The sequence below is a fragment of the Centroberyx affinis genome, unplaced genomic scaffold, assembly GCF_046629955.1.
Source record: "Centroberyx affinis isolate AG114_WGS23_722 - 3 ecotype Tasmania unplaced genomic scaffold, CSIRO-AGI_Caff_v1 ptg003125l_1, whole genome shotgun sequence".
NCBI classification, from domain to species: Eukaryota; Metazoa; Chordata; class Actinopteri; order Beryciformes; family Berycidae; genus Centroberyx; species Centroberyx affinis.
The window spans coordinates 80,154-98,086 of record NW_027281187.1 but is presented as its reverse complement, the minus strand read 5'-3'; the positions used below and the strand labels follow the sequence as shown (position 1 = coordinate 98,086).

Genomic DNA, 17,933 nt, shown 5'->3' with positions numbered 1-17,933 from the left:
ATTGAATGTTTATTAAGCATCATTGTCATTCATTACAAATGCTTATACTGCTATTACACGCACATATGTGACAAATGGGCATTGAACCACAATATACGCTGAGATGCTTTAAGCAGCAGAATCAGGTGGAAAGACATATATGGTTGAAACTCTGTCTTCCATACATTTCCTGTCAAGTCGAGTATTGAGATTAAACTAATCAAGTGCCATTGAGCATGTTGTAGCAGGTTGCAGTACTTTGAGCAGAACTGTAGTTCTAGCTAGTCATAATAGTTTAGTCTTCATTTTGAGTCTGCTCCCATGATTTGTGTTTAGTTGATTTAACACAAGACTCTTTCTCCTCAGTGTGATTAGGAATGGAGTTTCTCCAGCCTCAGTCTGGACTTGGTCTGACCAGGCCAGGAGGGTTATTCCAATAAGGATAGATGACTGTAAAAGCTTCTCAAGGGTTACTAATAATAAGAGATTACCAGTTGCTATCTTTACAAGACATCTGCTAGAACCATTATTCAAGTTTAGTTTTATAAATTATTCAAAACATTGAGAGTTGCATAGAATTCATTCTCGGTTTTAGCGCAAAAATCCGGAATCCTAAATTCACAGTGGCAGAAGAGTCACAATAGGCCCTTTTCACATTCTGTTTCTCAACGCTTCTGCATTGGAAGCATTATACATTCTCATCATGGTAACATGTAAACCGGTGCATTACAACTTCCTGTTGCCAGGTTTGGCCTTCACTAAATCGCTCCACAACCAGCCCCAATTTTTTTTATTTGTTACATAATGTATCTAGTGCTAGTAAGCATTACAATTTTGTTGTTTTTGTTGGATTGGTTTGCTTGCCACTTGCCACAGGAAGTTGTAATGCACCGGTTTAGATGTTACCATGATGAGAATGTATAAAGGGCCTATACCAGCCCCCGACTGACCGACAATGAAGTCATTCCAGTGGGTTTGTCAGTTCAAATGCTGCCAACTTGCCTGAATGGAAGGATTTTAGCAACTTTTAGCGAGGGGAATCAATCAATCAAGGCCAAGAATGAGTTAATGTGAAACTGTAAAAAATGATGGATTTAAAAAAAAACCCACAAAAAATATTATAAACAATATAATTGACTCCTCTAACAAAATCAAATTTTAACAATGTCTTCCCCTTTAATACAAACAATGGGAGTAGAAACAATTCAATTCAATTCATACCACTGGGCTGTCTAGCTAGCTAAGGTATTAGTCTCTTTCTCTCTTCTCAGTGTCCTGACTTGGTCTCTAGATTTCATTGTCAATTTAAAGGTCTATAAGCCTTTAATTCATAGTAGGAGAAGGCATAGTCAACATGATCTGGGTTAAAGAGAGGAGTCGGTGGTGCCATTTAATGTCCTAGATCCGAATGGATTGGATTTAGACCCACTTCTTGTTGGGGTTCAGTCCAAAAGCAAATGTGTAGTGCATCTCACACACACACATACACACACACACACACACACACACGTAGGCTTGCGCCATGGTCAGGAAGCTACAGAAGATGAGAGCGTTGCAAGGCGGCTGGTTTGACAGATGATCCACCAGACCTGGTGGATCATCAAATCATATTTATAAATACTTGTTTGTGGTTTATTTTCGCCTACTAAAGTGCCAGATAAGTGGATCTTACCATGTAGCACTACACATCAGTGACAGAAAATGTATACAATCACAGGTAAGCATTTTAAAGTCAATTCATTCAACTTATCTGACACTATCTGAAATGTGACTAACCCCACCCATCTGATGTACCAATTAAATTAAAACTAAAGATGAAAATGTTTGCAAGCAATATTTCACTCAAGTCTGATGTACACCCAGCCACCCAACCACACATTACCACTGTAAGTGAGAACAAGGTGGATCATCACTGTCCAGGCCAAGAGGCTCTGAGGTTGAGGAGAATCAGAACATCGCAGGGCGCCAGACAATAAACCCCCAACTCATTCAATGCAGACTCAGGTGAAGGATTCCCATCTCCTCCTCCTCCTCTCGTCTCCTCCTCTGACTCCCTGAGGAGATCCCTCAGCAGGAGAGCAGAGCCCACGTTAAGACAAAGGATGACACAGGCCTCCTTAACACTGGGGAGGGATGGAGGGATGGATAGGGAAAGAGACAGAGACAAAGTTAATCAGTTATGGCCATTTAAAGTTATGATGTTGCTATAGCTCCACCTACTGGCAAAATGCCACCAAATTGTGCAGGGAACCCAGGGAAAAACAATGTTGTTTATATGACTTACAGGTCAGAAATAATAGGCCACAACGTGAAGCTGGTTGTTATAGAGGCACCATCTGGCCAATTAGTATAATTTGTGTTATCTGAGTAGTGGCTAGGACTTTGAACCTATCTGCCAAGTTTGGTTGCTGTAGCTCATATGGTTTCTGAGATCCAGATATTTGTAGGGCAGAAGAAGAAGCAGAATAATAATAATCCAAACTAAAACAATAGTAGACCCCTAAATATAGCTGCAAGCAGCAATATGGCAGCCAGGAACAGCTTAGCTGTTTAGTCATGAGGAAAAAAGACAACATTTTAATTCCTTAGGCCTAAATAATGTCTTTAAAATATTAGAGGAAAATTAGCATAGTACTGGCACCTACACCACAGAGTGGTCCAGTGATTACATTTTTTTATAGGCCAACGCGGATGTTAGCTCTGCCATGGTTCATTGGCCGCAGACCCACTATAACTTCACTGGGGTTTTGAATGTGGTTTTGGACTGATGCCAAAAATAAGCTCTGAGTTTAACGCAGGCCTGTATCTTGTCATACATTTTGTTATATGAGATAATTTGGACAAATCAACACTGCTTTCACGAAACAAAGCATAATTGTAATCCATATTAGTAAAAAGCTAGACTAACCTGTGAAAAAAATGAACTACAGCAGAGGTTGCATTCCTCCAATGTCATGAACACTCAAAGGTTCAGTTTCAGGCAAGCTAGCATGCTAGCAATTTCAAAAACCTACAATTTAATAAACTACAAGTGCAAAAAATCATATATCACATATCAATCATTTAAAAAGAGCGCGAGGACCACAGTTAAGAGGCTTTATGGCAAACTATTCTGTGTTATGACATGTTAACCCATTGTAGTCATTTGTTAGCAATGTACTTCATTAGGGCGCATAAAACCTTCAAAATTAACTAATGGTATGTTTAATAGTGGGGTGCTAGTGGTACTAATGGTATGTTTAATAGTAGGGACCCCCACTATTAAACCCCCATTATTATTTTTACTATTAGTAAAAATCTAATATTTAATATAATATTTTCAATCTAATATTTAATTAAAAACGAAGTAAAATATCTGCTCTGTGTACATTTAGATAGCATAGTTGCATTTGGATTGCTACACCCCCTTTCCAAGACAAGTGGTATATTCATACCCAAGCTAAAAAATAGTCACTACCTAGAAATACAATAATCAGAAATACTACCTACACTACCTAGTTGCATACACCACAGAAGATGAGATGATGTGATCATGAATGGAGTGATAGCAGCATAATTGTTTTGAACAATGAAATGCCAGCATTGCAAAATGTATGGGCAAAGAAAATGAGAAAAGGAAAAAACAGTAGAGGTAGAAGACCTGAAGACCTTGGCTGTGTAACCACCAGAGGTGAAAGTCAAAAAGTTATGTGACCTAGCGTTTAGCTAGCTAGCTAAAACTGTTTTGTTTTTTTGAGAGACTGGGTTGGCTAAAGTTCCATTTTGTGTTCTGTGTGCTGAAGGCAAGCTATCTAGCAAAGCTAAAGTGAGATGTTTTCAACAGATTATTGAAGATGATACTGTTAGCAGTGTCAGCACAGCAGAGCAACAGCTAGGATGCCAAAGCAAAAGGATAATGTTAGAGAAAAAAATAACTATGATATTCAAAATGAATTAATAATGCTTTCGTAACTGGTTTATTTGTAATTTTGTCGCATCTCACATGAAGGAAGTGTCGGCAGCAGTTACAGCTGCTAAGGAGGTTTTTTTTGCTGAACGTATAGTTTAATTGTTTCAGTGTTCTCGCAAATATTTGCATGTATGTTTTTTTGTCTCAAACTAAATCTTGTTAGTCTTTAATGGGGTTAAGTTATTGCAAACCAACAAAGAAAAGATGCTTGTTTATTAGGCATTTTCAAAAGCTAGGTGTCCCCAAACTTTTGATGGGCAGTGTATATACTGTATATACCAAGCATTCAGGGTAAAAACTGTTTTTTATGTGGTAAACAGAGGCCAAAAAAAATCACAAAATGACCTCCTAAATCCAAGTCCTACCCTATACTAACCTTACCTCATACCCTAACCTGAACAAGAAAACACACAGACACACACACACACTCTTACTGCTTAAAGAAGTTCTCAGGTCTTTTGCAGTAGTGTCCAAACAGAGGAAACAGGTTCCTGGTCATGTCAAACTGGAGCTGAGCTGCCCCACCCTCGTTGAAATGATTAGACATGATCACCTGAGAGACAAACAAACATATGGATAAACTGACAGTCTGTACATGTGTAGATACACATTCTAATAAAACAGTTGTATAGTGGGGTATATCATATATTGACATGCCTATAGCAAATGTATTGTCCCTCTTCATTATGTCAAAGACATAAGTCTTAATTTATTGTGATATGTCACTGATTTTTTTAATAGAGAAAAGACCAATCTGTTTCTTGCGTTGCCTTGCTGTTTTTAATTTCAGAGAGAGAATTGATTATTTAATTTCTGAAGGTCTGCTTATTGTACTCATTCCTATTTGTTAATAAACAGTGACACCTCACATATATATATCTAACATTGTATCATGAACTTTATAACCTACAGGATTAGAAACAGTTGAATTTATTGGACAGAATTACCTTTTTCCATCACAGACATAGCATGTAATAACTGTTGAATATATATATATATATATATACATACACAGTATATACATATATGTATTTTCATATATATATTTCCACAGGATTAGGCAGCAATGCCATGCAGCCATAACAACAATCTGTTAAAAACAGTGCTAGATTGGAATTTTAGGAATTCCAATCTAGCACTGTTGGAATCACACTGTCTCAAATTCGGAATCGACCCCCAAATAACCTAATCAATGCATCCCTACTTTGGAGTTTAGGTTTTTATGATACATGCTCTGTGTTAAATCAACATGAAACAGAAATGGAAAGGAAATTTCCAGTAGTTGTTAATCTCTTACATCCTGGTAGAGGAAGTTGTCCAATCTCTCGGCCAGGCCCTGCCAGGCCAACTGGAACAGTGGAAGACTCAGGACCTGATTAAGGTTCAACAACCTGTCCCTCACACAAAGCATCATGGGGCACGCTGAACTGGACAGGGACATGGTGGACTGGTCATACTGGGACGGTAGGGACAACCACCTGATAGAGAAACACAGAGCGAGGGAGAGATGGACTAAAACAGTGCTCACCTGTATATTGTTTGTTAACAGGATGGCTGGAGCCTATTGAGTCAAAGCAGTAGAAACAAGTACAGATCCTGTACAGACCCACGGTGTGTGTTCAAGTCTATGCACTGAAGCACTGCGACACCGTTAAATTACCTAATTCCACGAACGTTACTTAAATACCACAAGATGACATCACCTACCGCTAACGTTTATAGGTTCAGCGAAGACTAGTTACTGTCTGAAAATTCCCGTTACTAACTGTGGAATGTTAAGTTTCACTTTTGTTATCACACCGGGAGACTCTGTGGATTGAGTTCGATGCTGTTGGTCTGCCGGCCATTTAATTATTGACCAATAGGGGGCGCCACAAAGGCCAGAAAACTGTATCTCCGAATCCAATTGGTGAAATTACACGAAATTCGGTACACATGCTCTAAGACCATGTCCTAGTCAAAATCTGAAGTTTGGTCATCATTAGTGAAAGTGGGCTATGACTTTTTGGCTTATAACCAAGCGGCCAAAACCACGGGGGAATTTTGAAGCCAATAAGGAAGTGGCTGAAAGCTGCAATTCCTCTAATGTCCACTTGGGTCGGCTCCAAAAGACTCTAAATCCCGCCCAACTCCATTCAAGTTAATGGGACCACAGCTCAACTTCTCACTCAAAATATAAAGTCAATAAATTTTTTTTGGTCTCAACATGGTAAAGCCAATACGAAGTTGGATATTGACACCTTTTAACTTGCTATTACATTCTTCAGTATCAGAACTTGACAGCTTGGGGCCTGAAGGCTCAACAGCCTAATATGACAAAACTGACAGTAATCTTAATGCAAACTTCCACATTTCAGCTCTGGCTGTACTGGCATGAACCCAGCCATTGCCGCAAGTGGCTATATTTAATTAGTTAAATTTATTATTGAGTGTTGCAAAAATTGTTAAGGTACATACCTTTTATTATTGGGGAGACAATCCCTAGAGGATTATATCCATACATTTTGGAGTGTTCAGGAGTAATAATAATATAATTAACTTTAGATTAGCCCAAGAAGGAAAAACGTTATTACTTGGTGAAATAAAAATAGTTGGGACATACAACCAATATAATTGGGAAGATTAACCCTGGAGTCTTGTGTGATTATTGAAAGGCTTTTTATTACATTTGACTTAATGGGGCCTTTGAGGATTGGGGAATTTCGGGGATACACCCTAAATACTGTGGTCAACTGTTCAAATGCGGCGTTCAGACCTAAAAGTATGAGGACAGCCACACTATTTGCATTAACATTATTTGCTTTTTTTTTTAGCGCCGAACCTGCAATAACTCAAGTTTTCATTCACTGCCCTTGGTCTAAGTGTGGAAAAAAGGGCTATTATTGAATGTTCCATTTGATTGTCAGAGGTGTTACAATGCGTTGTCAAATGATTGATTGGTTGATTGAATGAATGAATGAATTAATAGCCTGATTAAAACTTGTTTCATATTCTGGAACTTTCATTCATGAGCTTTTAGCTTGTCTTTGTAGTTTCTGTTAGAGCTGTACTTTTGTCACACACCCATTTGACACACAGATATACTGTATTTGCTGAGTGACAAGTCCAAATTTCCAAATGCAGTGCAAACAATATAATATCAATAAACATTAAAACCAATATGACGGGTAAAAATAGACCAATGTTTTGTAACCTCATTTGTCAAAATGACTACTCATGATTAATTCCAGCAGAATTCAACAGCACAGAGTTGGTGTCCGACCTGTCTTGGCAGTAGGGCTTGGCCTTTTCTCTGATTTCTCTCATGACGGCGTCCATCAGTCTTCCCATCATGTCTCCTCTTAGTCGGTCCAACAAAGCCAGCAGACCTTCAAACAGTGAACTCTCCAGAGAGGCCAGGCGACCCACCTCCATCACCCCCAGGCCTCCCAGCACCTCCTCCTCACCCAGTGACACCGCCGCCTGCTGCAGCTGCAGGAAAAACTGGAAGGAAAACGGAAGGAATAGAGGCTGTGAGAAACACTTAACTGTCGGTGTGGAGGGGAAGCCATAATCTTGCCTCCCTTGTGGTTGTAGTTATACTTCCGAAATGTAATTTCAGATAATCTATTTTTCAGACAATCTATTTTTGTACATCGTATAGCTTTCTTTCTTTCTCTTTCTTTCTCTTTCTTTCTTTCTTCCAACAAAACCTGCCTTCAAAAATTAACAACATTTTGCACAGTAGTCTGGTCTGGTCAAAACAGTGCACTGTATAATTTGCCAATAGACCAATCTTCCTGATGGTGGCAATATATCAATGAAACTTCAGAATTTCATAAAAAATAATGTGGAATAATTTGCATGATATGATAAAAACCTAAGGATCTTGAAAGGCTAAACAGTTTTTCTAAACCAATAACTAATCTCTTCTCTATCAATTCAGCATTCAAAGTAAAAAATAAATAATAAAAACTAAGTTATGTCACAGAATGTCTCAGGTGTGATTCTGTGAACTGTAGCAATAAAACGTTTTCTGAATCTGAATGAAAGATGGCCACCATGGCTGATTGCTACCAATTTTGCGATGGCTAATTAATTATGAAAATGACATCAAACTGTATATGTATACCAATTTTGGTGTTTTTTTTGCACACATTTGAATGATTACTGTCATGTGGAAACACACCACATTGTCTCCCCAGTCTCCCAGTACAGTGGAAATATAGTTGGCAGCATTAAGGATAGCACAGTAGCGGGCACCCAGCGGGCAGCGAGACTCCTCCTTCATCACCTGGAAAGAAAGAGAGAATATCAACCACCTGTCTCTCTCACAGCATCTATGTCTTGCCCTTTCTTTCTTCAACTGTCTTGTTTTCCACTCACTCGTTCTCTTTGCGTCACTTTCTCACTTTCCTTATTGTACGTAGGCCTACATTTTTTGTTTTGATTTCACACTTGCTTTGGCAATGTAAACGTATGCGTTTCCCATGCCATTAAAGCCTTTGAACTGAATTGAATTGAGGGAAGAAAGACACAGAGACAGATAGATAGATAGATAGAGAAATAGAGAGAGAGAGAGAGGTGATTATGACCGTGCTGCTATTAATATTAATGTTTGATGTCAAAATAATAATGAAAAATGCCATAAAATGTGCCATTTTTAACTATAAATGCTGTATTACACTGTGCAGAATACATACAGAACAGAGACTTAAGTGGACATCAAACATTAATATGGGTGCTGACTTATTGAATTTGACGATTAAATACAAAGTAATTGGTTTAAAACAGTAGTTCTACCGATTTTCAAATCTTGCGCTTTTATTTTGAAGGCTAAACAGCCAAACCGGAAGTCTTGTATCTGCTAATTCGAGCTAGTCTTACCTATCGAGGGGGTGCAGGCAAAGGTGACCTATTTTGAAATAACAGCTAGAGTGGCGATGAGTAGATAATGCCTGAAATTTCATTTTTGACTATTCCTTTAAACGAAAATTAGGATTTCAATGATAATGATGATGACAGAAGCTATATTTATGGTAATCGGTTCTCCGTAAATGCCAAACGGACTACTCTAATCCTCTACCCCACCTCTTCCCTCTTTTCTCTTCCTCTCCTTCTCTCCCTTCCCCAGTCCACGCTCTGAAGGAACACAACGGAAATAAGCTTTTGAGCTTTATTGTGTTATCCTTGATACTTTTTTATATAGGTACTTTAAAGATGTCCTTTTTTAATGAAGCATCCTCCTGTACTTTATTATTGAATAAATCTGACCTGTGCCCTTTGCTGCTTGTCATCCCCTCTCTGCCCTGTCTTTCCTGTCCATCTGTACTGTCCTGTCAATAAAGGCAAAAAAGTAAACAAATTCACTCAAATACCACCTGTGGGTGTCTCTCCCCTTTGTTATCTGTGTGTCTCTCTCTTCATTATTACCCGCCTTTCTCTCCATCATTACCTGAGTGTATGTCTCTCTGTACGAATTTCTCTCTCATCATTAGCGAAGTTCTCTCTCTACATCTCTACCTGAGTCTCTCTCGCTCTCCTTCATTGCCCGAGTTTCTCTCTTCTCTCGATCGTTACCTGCGTTTCTCTCTCTCCCTCGTTACCTGGGTGAGTCGGATGCGAAAGTCATCCACCAGCTCTCTCTGTAGTTCCAGAAATTTCAGCTGAGCCCGAGGACAGGGCAAGGACCGGTAGCGCTCTGGTGGACAGAATTCAGCATGATTACAAATAACACAGAACTTAACAGGTAACACTTTCTATGAAGGCCATGTCTATAATGCAGAGGTGGGGGACTCGAGTCACATGACTTGACATGGTCTCCCGATTGACAGTCTGCAATCTAACTCCCTGCGGCACTCCACGTGACCAAAAGTGGAGAACAGAGCCCCTGCTGTCACGAGTTGAAAGTGATTGACATTCTACATTATAAGATGGGCCTTGAAGTCCGGTTGACTTATACTGAAGTACGAGGAATTTCAGCCAGTAGAGGGCATCAGAGTATATCCTAGGACAGTGATTCTCAACCTTTTTCATATCAAGGACCCCTAATTTAGTCCACATTAGAGCCACGGACCCCCATTTGACCCAAATCTGAGAATATTTTTATTGTTAGATATGACTTTGTCCAGAATTCCAACAGAGAAACAGAGAAACTAATTCTTCTACATTTTCTAATTGTGTTAACATCTTGTAAATGAAATAATGCTGAAGTTTAACAATTCATCAGTTTGCTGGGGACCCCCTGGAACCCCCTCAAGGACCCCTGGTGGTCCCCGGACCCCACATTGGGAATCACTGTCCTAGGACATCCATATTGCCTTTAGAGAAGCAAAGGCCAGTTTCTGATACTTGGATGGCCTCAGTGGGGACTGGAACCCTAACCATTGCAGTTTCAGAAATGCTTAATTTCTGACTGACAAAAATGCACTTTGCAAATATACAGCGTGTTGCTGATGGGGAGCTCTGGCTATGAAGACTTTTTATAGGATGGTGGAAAAATGCTCCCACAGCATAAACACACTGGCACCTAAAATGCACAGAATGTACTACAATGGGAATATAAAAGTGCATGCATTCTGCATTTTTTCTGAATGGACAGCAAAACTGGAATTGCAATTGTAAAAGAATGAAAAGGACAAAACAGGAAGAGCGATAAGAGATAAGAGGAGGATAGAAAACAAGTAAGAGTGACTGGCAATTGAAAAAGGCACTTAAAAATGAAAAATAAAGCTTACATATTATGTACACTGCATCACACATATTCCAAAACTATAGTGGTGCACTACTTCCTTTGTTTTCAGAGTTAATTGGTTTTCATAATTAGTGAATTAGTTCTCAGACAGCCTCAGAAATGGGGTTTTATAGGAATTAAACTGAAAAAAAAAACATTCCAACTATGTAAATACCTATTGAATTGAAGATCTAACTGAGCATTTTTTCTAGTGCAATAATGAATATCCAAGGTAATACCAAAAGAACACTGATGCGCAGTATGGTTGAACAGAATAGTCCTACCAGTGATGACCAGTAGTAGAGTCATGAAAGTCTCAGCACAGTCTGGGGCCTTCAGCTCATCCACATCACTGATATCTCTGTACTGAGAGCTCCACGCGCCCTCAGCTGACAGCATGGCATCCACCTTCTCCACTGCCACTGGATACACAAAGGAACACAGGGTTGTAAATGCTGGTCATTCATGCAATTGTTTTTATCGAAGGCTTCCAGGTGATGTAATGCATCCTCTGACAGCCATGTATTGATCCAAGCTGGTTGTACTTCTAAATGTGTTTCAACAGAATTCAATAGATATGGTTCATTTCTGTGCTGTTTTTGAATAGGAGCTGATCATTTCATGACTGATATATCTAATAGATTTTATGTTTATATAATGTCAGCTTGTTACCTAGCGAACTTTAGTATCTGGTCAGCTAACCATCACTGTTTTGTTGTAATCTAGGGCTGTGAATCGATAAAAAAAAAAAAACAATGAATATGAATATGAATCATACAACTTGCTGCGATGAATCACTTTTTTTCTTCTTCTGAAGACTAAAGCTAGTAATCACAGATACTTAAACACAGAATGACCAAATGAATCACTAAATCACCAAATTAATGTGGAATCAGCAAAAATGAAGTATATTTTAAATCAAACGCTATTGTTTAATGCCGTTTTAATTGAAAACACAGACTCTCCACTGTGAACTACAGATCAGTCATTTCCATCAAAACCATCAAAATTCACCTTGAAAGGCATATTACTTTAGATCCACTAACTGAAATAATAACAAAAGCTACATGTTCACGTGCCAGCTGAAACTCTCTCCCTAAAACTCCATTCTTGTCCTTCTGCATCATTTGCCAGGATGGGCGGATCAGCCACTACAGGAAGTTAACAAAAAAAAAAAAACGCCCACAGATCCTGTACAGGCCCACGGCGCCCTCTAGAGGCCTATTAATGAAATGTGGATGACTGAGTACTTGCCTGACCTGAAAATGCCTCTCGATGCAAGCTAGAATTTGGGGTGGGGCTACATGTTGGGCGGAGCCACTTGTGTACGTCACATCATACACTTTATTACCGTTCTTTGTAGTTAGTGACTCAGAGGTTTGCAGGTCTATATACAGCAACTGACAATTCCGTTAATCAATATTCATCTAAGCCAGTTTTCTCAGATAGTTATGCTGTCACCCCTTTATTGCCATCTTTGCTGGTTCATGTCTTCCACTGTTCAAATCCTGTACTTGTGTCTGCTGAAATATTGGTCTAACTATCATTATTATATGCTCATGATCAGCTATTCCTATATTGCTATTTATTTATCACAACCATAGATCTACTTCTTATATATATATATATCATATTAAACTGTAATCACCTGATCATTGAGTGTTAGTTTAGTAAATATATTCTTTCACATAAAATAATCTCCTGTGTTCACTGTATGGGTTTAAATTCAAGCAAGCTCATTCTTTCAGGTGAGCCCTGCTGATGCTGTCTGTTATTTGGTGCCCCGTTCTCTAAATTGTATTGATATCAGACACCATCAAACTACTGTACCCCTGCAACAAATCACACACACACACACACACACACACACACACGCCAACTTACTCTTCTTCTCCACAGTGAGCCACTTCTGCAGCGTGGCGTCCTCCAGCAGGAGGTGCAGCAGGCCGGGCAGCGCCGCCGGGTACGACTGGCTACTCCTCAGCTCCTTCTCGAACTGCAGCACCTCCTCCACCAGGTGGCAGAAGAGAGCGTCGTCGTACAGCAGCCTGGGAGCGTCGCTGGCCACCTTCTCCTGGACGAGAGACAGCAGCCCGCGACACAGCTCCAACTGCACACACACACAAACACACACCAGTTACTGTGCCCATCTCCATTTGGTTATAACCCTTCCATGTTGTATATCGGATGACTTATTTGTCGATTTTTAACACATACATTATATGATATCATAAGTAAGTGATGAAATTCTCAACACAATCATTCGTCAATAAAGCAAAAACTTGGAAAATAAGGCCCAGGTTGAAATTAACCAGAATTATCCTTTAATGACATATTCAATTGAATGCAATTTTCTGATGATTATATTGCAAGAAAAGTAAATCTCTGCTTCTAATGGGATTATAATCTTGCAATGCACTTACGATGCACTTCCAAGTGTTACTTTCAAACTTAATGTTCTCGTTTATTATTATTGACCCTTGCTATCTGCTCCCACTAAAAAGAAGGCCGTCATTAGAAGTAAGCATTTGTTCTTCATTGACCTCCACAGTTAAAATCAAGGTTTAAATCAGCCTCTCCTGAGATCAGGAGTAAAGTAAAGTGCTCCAGGATGTGTGCATGCATACACAGCCAGAGAGAGAAACGTGTTTTACAGTTATAGTTTATTTAGTATACATAGCATCACTAATGTCGCTTTGGTGCGTTCCAAAGCAGAGATGAATTATTCCGTATTCTATTCATTCATATGAAAAAAACAGGAACACAATATCCTGGCCCGGTTGAGATCAGAGATAGGCAAATATCTGTATAGACTAAATCAGACCCAGTCCTGTACAAAGCAATATAGAAAAGGGCAGCATACCCTGGCGTTGATGTTGGATCCAGCTCGGTCCAGAATAGGTTGGATCTTCTCCTCCATGAAGGCCGAGCTGTTCCCCATCCACATCAACACCTGTGTTAGGTACCACTCTGGCTGAAAAACACAGAGAGAGAGAGAGAGAGTGTGTGAAGTACCACTCTTGCTGAGAAACACACACAGTGGTAGGCAACACTGCATTAACATTAACATGGTGAATCCTTAATTTTCAGTTAGCCACACATTGAAAATAAATGCCAATAAACTTTGTTTTATCATTGCAAGGACAGTCTTTATTTATTGAACATATATAATTAATGTGATTATTAGGTCAACTTAAAGGATTTTGGTGTCTGAAAAAGTAAGTGACAGCACTTCCACCGTTTTTGTAGAATGACCCAAGATGGTTTTCTCAGCTACAGTGGTAAGCAAAACATTATGATGTCACAGTGAAGTTGACCTTTGAACTTTTGGAGATAAAATGTCATCCTTAGACCATTTGTGTGAAGTTTGTCATAATTAGCGTATGAATTCTTGAGTTATGGCCAAAAGCGTCTTTTGTGAGGTCACGGTGATCTCGACCTTTGTCCTTTGACCACCAAATTCTAATCAGTTCATCCTTGAGTCCAAGTGGACTTTTGTGCCAGGTGGATCTATTCAAATATACACGCACTCTCAGACTAAGACAATTCTTCTTTCTCTTTCCCAACTTACCGGTGATACGTCCATTATCATCTGTGGTGCTGATAAGGGTGGTGCAGTGTGTGTCCAAGATTATGTCTCATAGAAAGAGGAGATATCTAGATATCTAGTAATCTCACCCTGGCCAGTTTTGACATTGAATATCTCTATACTAACATACCTCAAAGGAAGACCATTGAATGCATTTCTGATTCTTCTTCTTCTTCTTCTTCTTCTTTGACAAGCTTATAGCCTCAGCAGCCCAGTTCTCACAGTCAGGCTGTTCACTTGGAGCTCTGCGAGGTGCAGTTATATCGGACAGTTGTCATAACCATGACTGCACTTTCTAACTGGAGATTTAGATCAAATTGAGACCACAGGTTTTTTGCTTTAGAGTTTTGCGCTGGTGTGATCCTGTGTTCCTCAAGTGTTTCCATTTAAAATCAGAACTCAGATTTCTTTCATAAGTTATATACACTGTATATATACTGTACATAGTGAAAGTTGGCAAATTGAGACATAAAGAACTGTTTTATTGAGACATATACAGTATAAGGAACAGGCTTTCCCCTATGCGCAGTGGATTTTTCCTATAGTTGTTTTAGTTGTGTCTGCCCTAAGCAAATGAGTAGAATGGGTGGATTAGATGCTTTTGTTTGAGCCTACATGATTTATTTGATGTCTCCCTGCAGCTTGGATATGGCTATTTTGTGTATTTATTTGCATGTATAAGCAGGCTTCAGATATCCTTCATAAGTTAGATTTGCATAGTGTTAGAGTTGGTATAATGAGGAGAATATATAAAGGACCCTTTTGATTATAACAGTCATAGATTTTGGTCAAACCTTAAGTTTTCATCAGTATAGGAAAAGGATTTGGGCTGTTTCATTCAACTGATGCAAAAAACAAAAAAAAAAACCCTTGCCTTTCAGGGCTTCCCTAAATTGCAATTACAATATTAAATTAAATAATCCCATTAGGATTTTTCTTCTCTATATCATACAGCCTTGATTTACAGCACTGGCTGATATGATGTAGCATCACCAACCTGGCTCAAGGCAAAGAGTTGGTCGGTCTGTGTGTGTGTGTGTGTGTGTGTGTGTGTGTGTGTGTGTGTGTGTGTAACCTTGCTGAGGGAGTTGGTCTGTCGGTTGCCAGTGAAGTGGTATCTGAACCTCTTGCTGAGCGGCAGCAGCATGATCTGGATGGGCAGACAGAGGGGCGGGGCTGGGGAATGGGGCGGGGCAGAGGGTCCACCCGGACGGGAGGCCGACACCCTCTGAGAAACGAGGTCATCGCTGGTGGGGGGGGGGGGGAGTTAAAGAAACCAAACACTGTTTTTTTTTCACTTTTCTAGATTGTGTGTCAGAATGTGTGGAAGGATACGAGGTCTGCAGGGCCAGCAGCTGTGCGGCCAGCAGTTCCAGCTGGCTGTTGATCTCCTGGGCATTGGCAGGGGGCGCCAGAGACTGGGTAGGAGGGGAGATGAAGGGCCAGTGAAGAAGAACCAAGACCTCCTCAAAATCACTATGGAAGGGTAGAAAAGGAGGATTCAGCATATGGTGACGGGAAGAGAATGATTAAGGAGAGGGTGTGTGTGTGTGTGTGTGTGTGTGTAACATGGTGGACCTGGCCAGCCGGTCTTTGATGATCTTGTGCCAGAAGCGAAGTGTTTCTCTGAGGAAGGCCTGGAGGTGAGAACAGCCGGACTGGTGCAGTCTAGCATCCAGGGCAGCCATGCTGTCGACTGCTCTGATGGCCTCCCACACACTGCTGGTCATCAGACACTGCTGGACCGAAGCACTGCAGACACACAACACTCAGCACATTACTGCTGCACTCAGCACACAGTGGACACAGACAGGATGGATATTTATTTAGTGTCAAATCAAATAGTAAACTGTACTTAGATACGATATTCAAGCCAAAGCAGCTTGAATACGGTGATTAGCTGCCACTTCAAAAATAACTTAAACCATCATGAGTATCTGTCATGCCCACAACTCACTTCATAAAACCTCTCACTTTACAGGTCAGTGTATTTTTGGTCATTCATTTCTCCATTGTAAAACAGAAAATAAAATAGTAAGAAAACAAAAGTGAAAAAAAAAAAAAAATCACGTTTTCATTGAACGTTTATTTTATTGAAAAGGCAGTGATAAGAGGGTCAAAGCAATAATGCTACATAGCCAGCCAAGTGAAGACTGAATTGCTGTAAGCTAGCATTGTAATGGCTTTGGAACCATATTCTAACATTATATTCTCTCATCCACAGAAGTCTCTGTGAGTCTGTTGCATGAGTACAGGGAAGCCAGAGGTTTTTGAAGAGACGTGACAGAATTGAAATGGAAATGGCCTTTGTAGCCTTTGTAGCTCTCACTACAGAAGGGTTGGACATCAAGGACATTAAGGGGGTTGGAATTGAAAGTTGCCTGACTGTAATTGCCCACTACATGTTGGAGTGGGAGATGAAAAAACGCAGTGTTACAAAGACGCTCCCTCTATGAGAGCCACACAAGCATGCATTTGGTGATTCAGGGATGGACGCAGTGACAGAGTGGAAGCTAGAGAGGCCCAACTCCATAATGCCAGTGACTGACTGGCATTATGGAGTTGGGCCTCTCTAGCTCCCACAGATAATGCACAAAACATTGTGAGAGCTATCAAAGAAGCAGCTGGATTAGGGCCACAGATTGGATGCACCACAGCTGCTCATGTGTTGAAAAGCGAGCAGGAGATGCTTGATATACCAGAAGCTGATCCATGATGTCACAACTCGCTGGAACAGGGTATATGCAGGAATCCTGAAGTTAAATTCAATACCTTTTAAGACCTTTTTTAAGACCTTTTCAATATATTTTAAGACCTCAACGCCACTTCGACTTCATTTACTATACATTGATTTTGAGATTGCAAAACTAAACGGTCTTAGTTTGCGATAACTTCTATGGACCACTGTATCAATACAACAGAATTCAGACAGGCCGGGAGGGAACAAAGCTCAAGAGAATAAATTGAGTGACGAACCCAAAGGCAAGGTTTATTAAAAGTAATAACAGTGACACGCTCACACACACACACACAACACGGTCATTAACAAAAATCTCTGTGGTCTTTGCATGCTTTGCTCTCTTTCCCATTCACTTTCCATAGTGCTTTCCACTTAGTGACAGCCTACACAGAAGAATCCCAAATTGGCCCGGTGCACAAGAGAGCGTCTCTTAACTTCCGGGTTATGCATTACCGTTTCCGGTTGTAGTTTGTTGTAGTAGTTGTGAGGAGCAAAATAAATAAATTCACGCAAACTTTTAGCACACAAATGGACAAACAGGCTATTCACATTGAAAAGCTACAAAATTCATCGCAGCTTACCTGAGTTCCTCTATGTGTTGAAGGCACTGCAGGTATTTCATGTGTCTCTCTATAGTGTCTACTTGGCCGAGCGTCTGGCCAAGTTTGTCCATCCAAGGCTGGGCCCCCTGTAAGTGCTGGAAGACAGAACAAAAACACATAAAGACAAATACAAATCTCATCAAATGGGGGTCCGTGGCTCTAAGGTGGACTAAATTAGGGGTCCTTGATATGAAAAAAGGTTGAGAATCACTGCCTTAGAAAACACTAAATTGTTGTAGTTGTCTCTACCTGTTGCAGCGTGTTGGACAGCAGCCTCTCTCTCTGCAGCAGGTCTTCAAGGGACAGTCTGGCCTCCTCTGCAGCACACAGAGCTGCAGACACCTTCGGAGGCACAGAGCTGG

The 17,933-nt window shown here is 40.2% G+C and overlaps 1 protein-coding gene across 1 annotated transcript; it reads right to left on the bottom strand.

Moving 5' to 3' along the window:
• On the bottom strand, window positions 1-17,933 carry rint1 (RAD50 interactor 1). Its single transcript, XM_071537788.1, has 14 exons — window positions 17,821-17,933; window positions 17,551-17,666; window positions 15,808-15,981; window positions 15,565-15,705; window positions 15,305-15,476; window positions 13,504-13,614; window positions 12,525-12,750; window positions 10,925-11,062; window positions 9,514-9,608; window positions 8,097-8,201; window positions 7,191-7,411; window positions 5,226-5,406; window positions 4,363-4,481; window positions 1-2,102 (listed from the first exon to the last, which is right to left on the bottom strand). The coding sequence occupies exons 2-14, from the start codon at window positions 17,640-17,642 to the stop codon at window positions 1,889-1,891; spliced, it is 1,989 nt and encodes a 662-aa protein (XP_071393889.1). The 5' UTR covers window positions 17,643-17,666; window positions 17,821-17,933; the 3' UTR covers window positions 1-1,888.

Coding starts and splice junctions, on each gene's coding strand:
- rint1 (XM_071537788.1), bottom strand. CDS start 17,642: ATGGACAAACTTGGCCAGACGCTCGGCCAAGTAGACACTATAGAGAGA. Junction 15,706..15,807: donor ATCAAAGACCGGCTGGCCAG/GTCCACCATGTT, acceptor ACCCTTCCATAG/TGATTTTGAGGAGGTCTTGG. Junction 12,751..13,503: donor GATCCAACATCAACGCCAGG/GTATGCTGCCCT, acceptor GTGTGTGTGCAG/TTGGAGCTGTGTCGCGGGCT.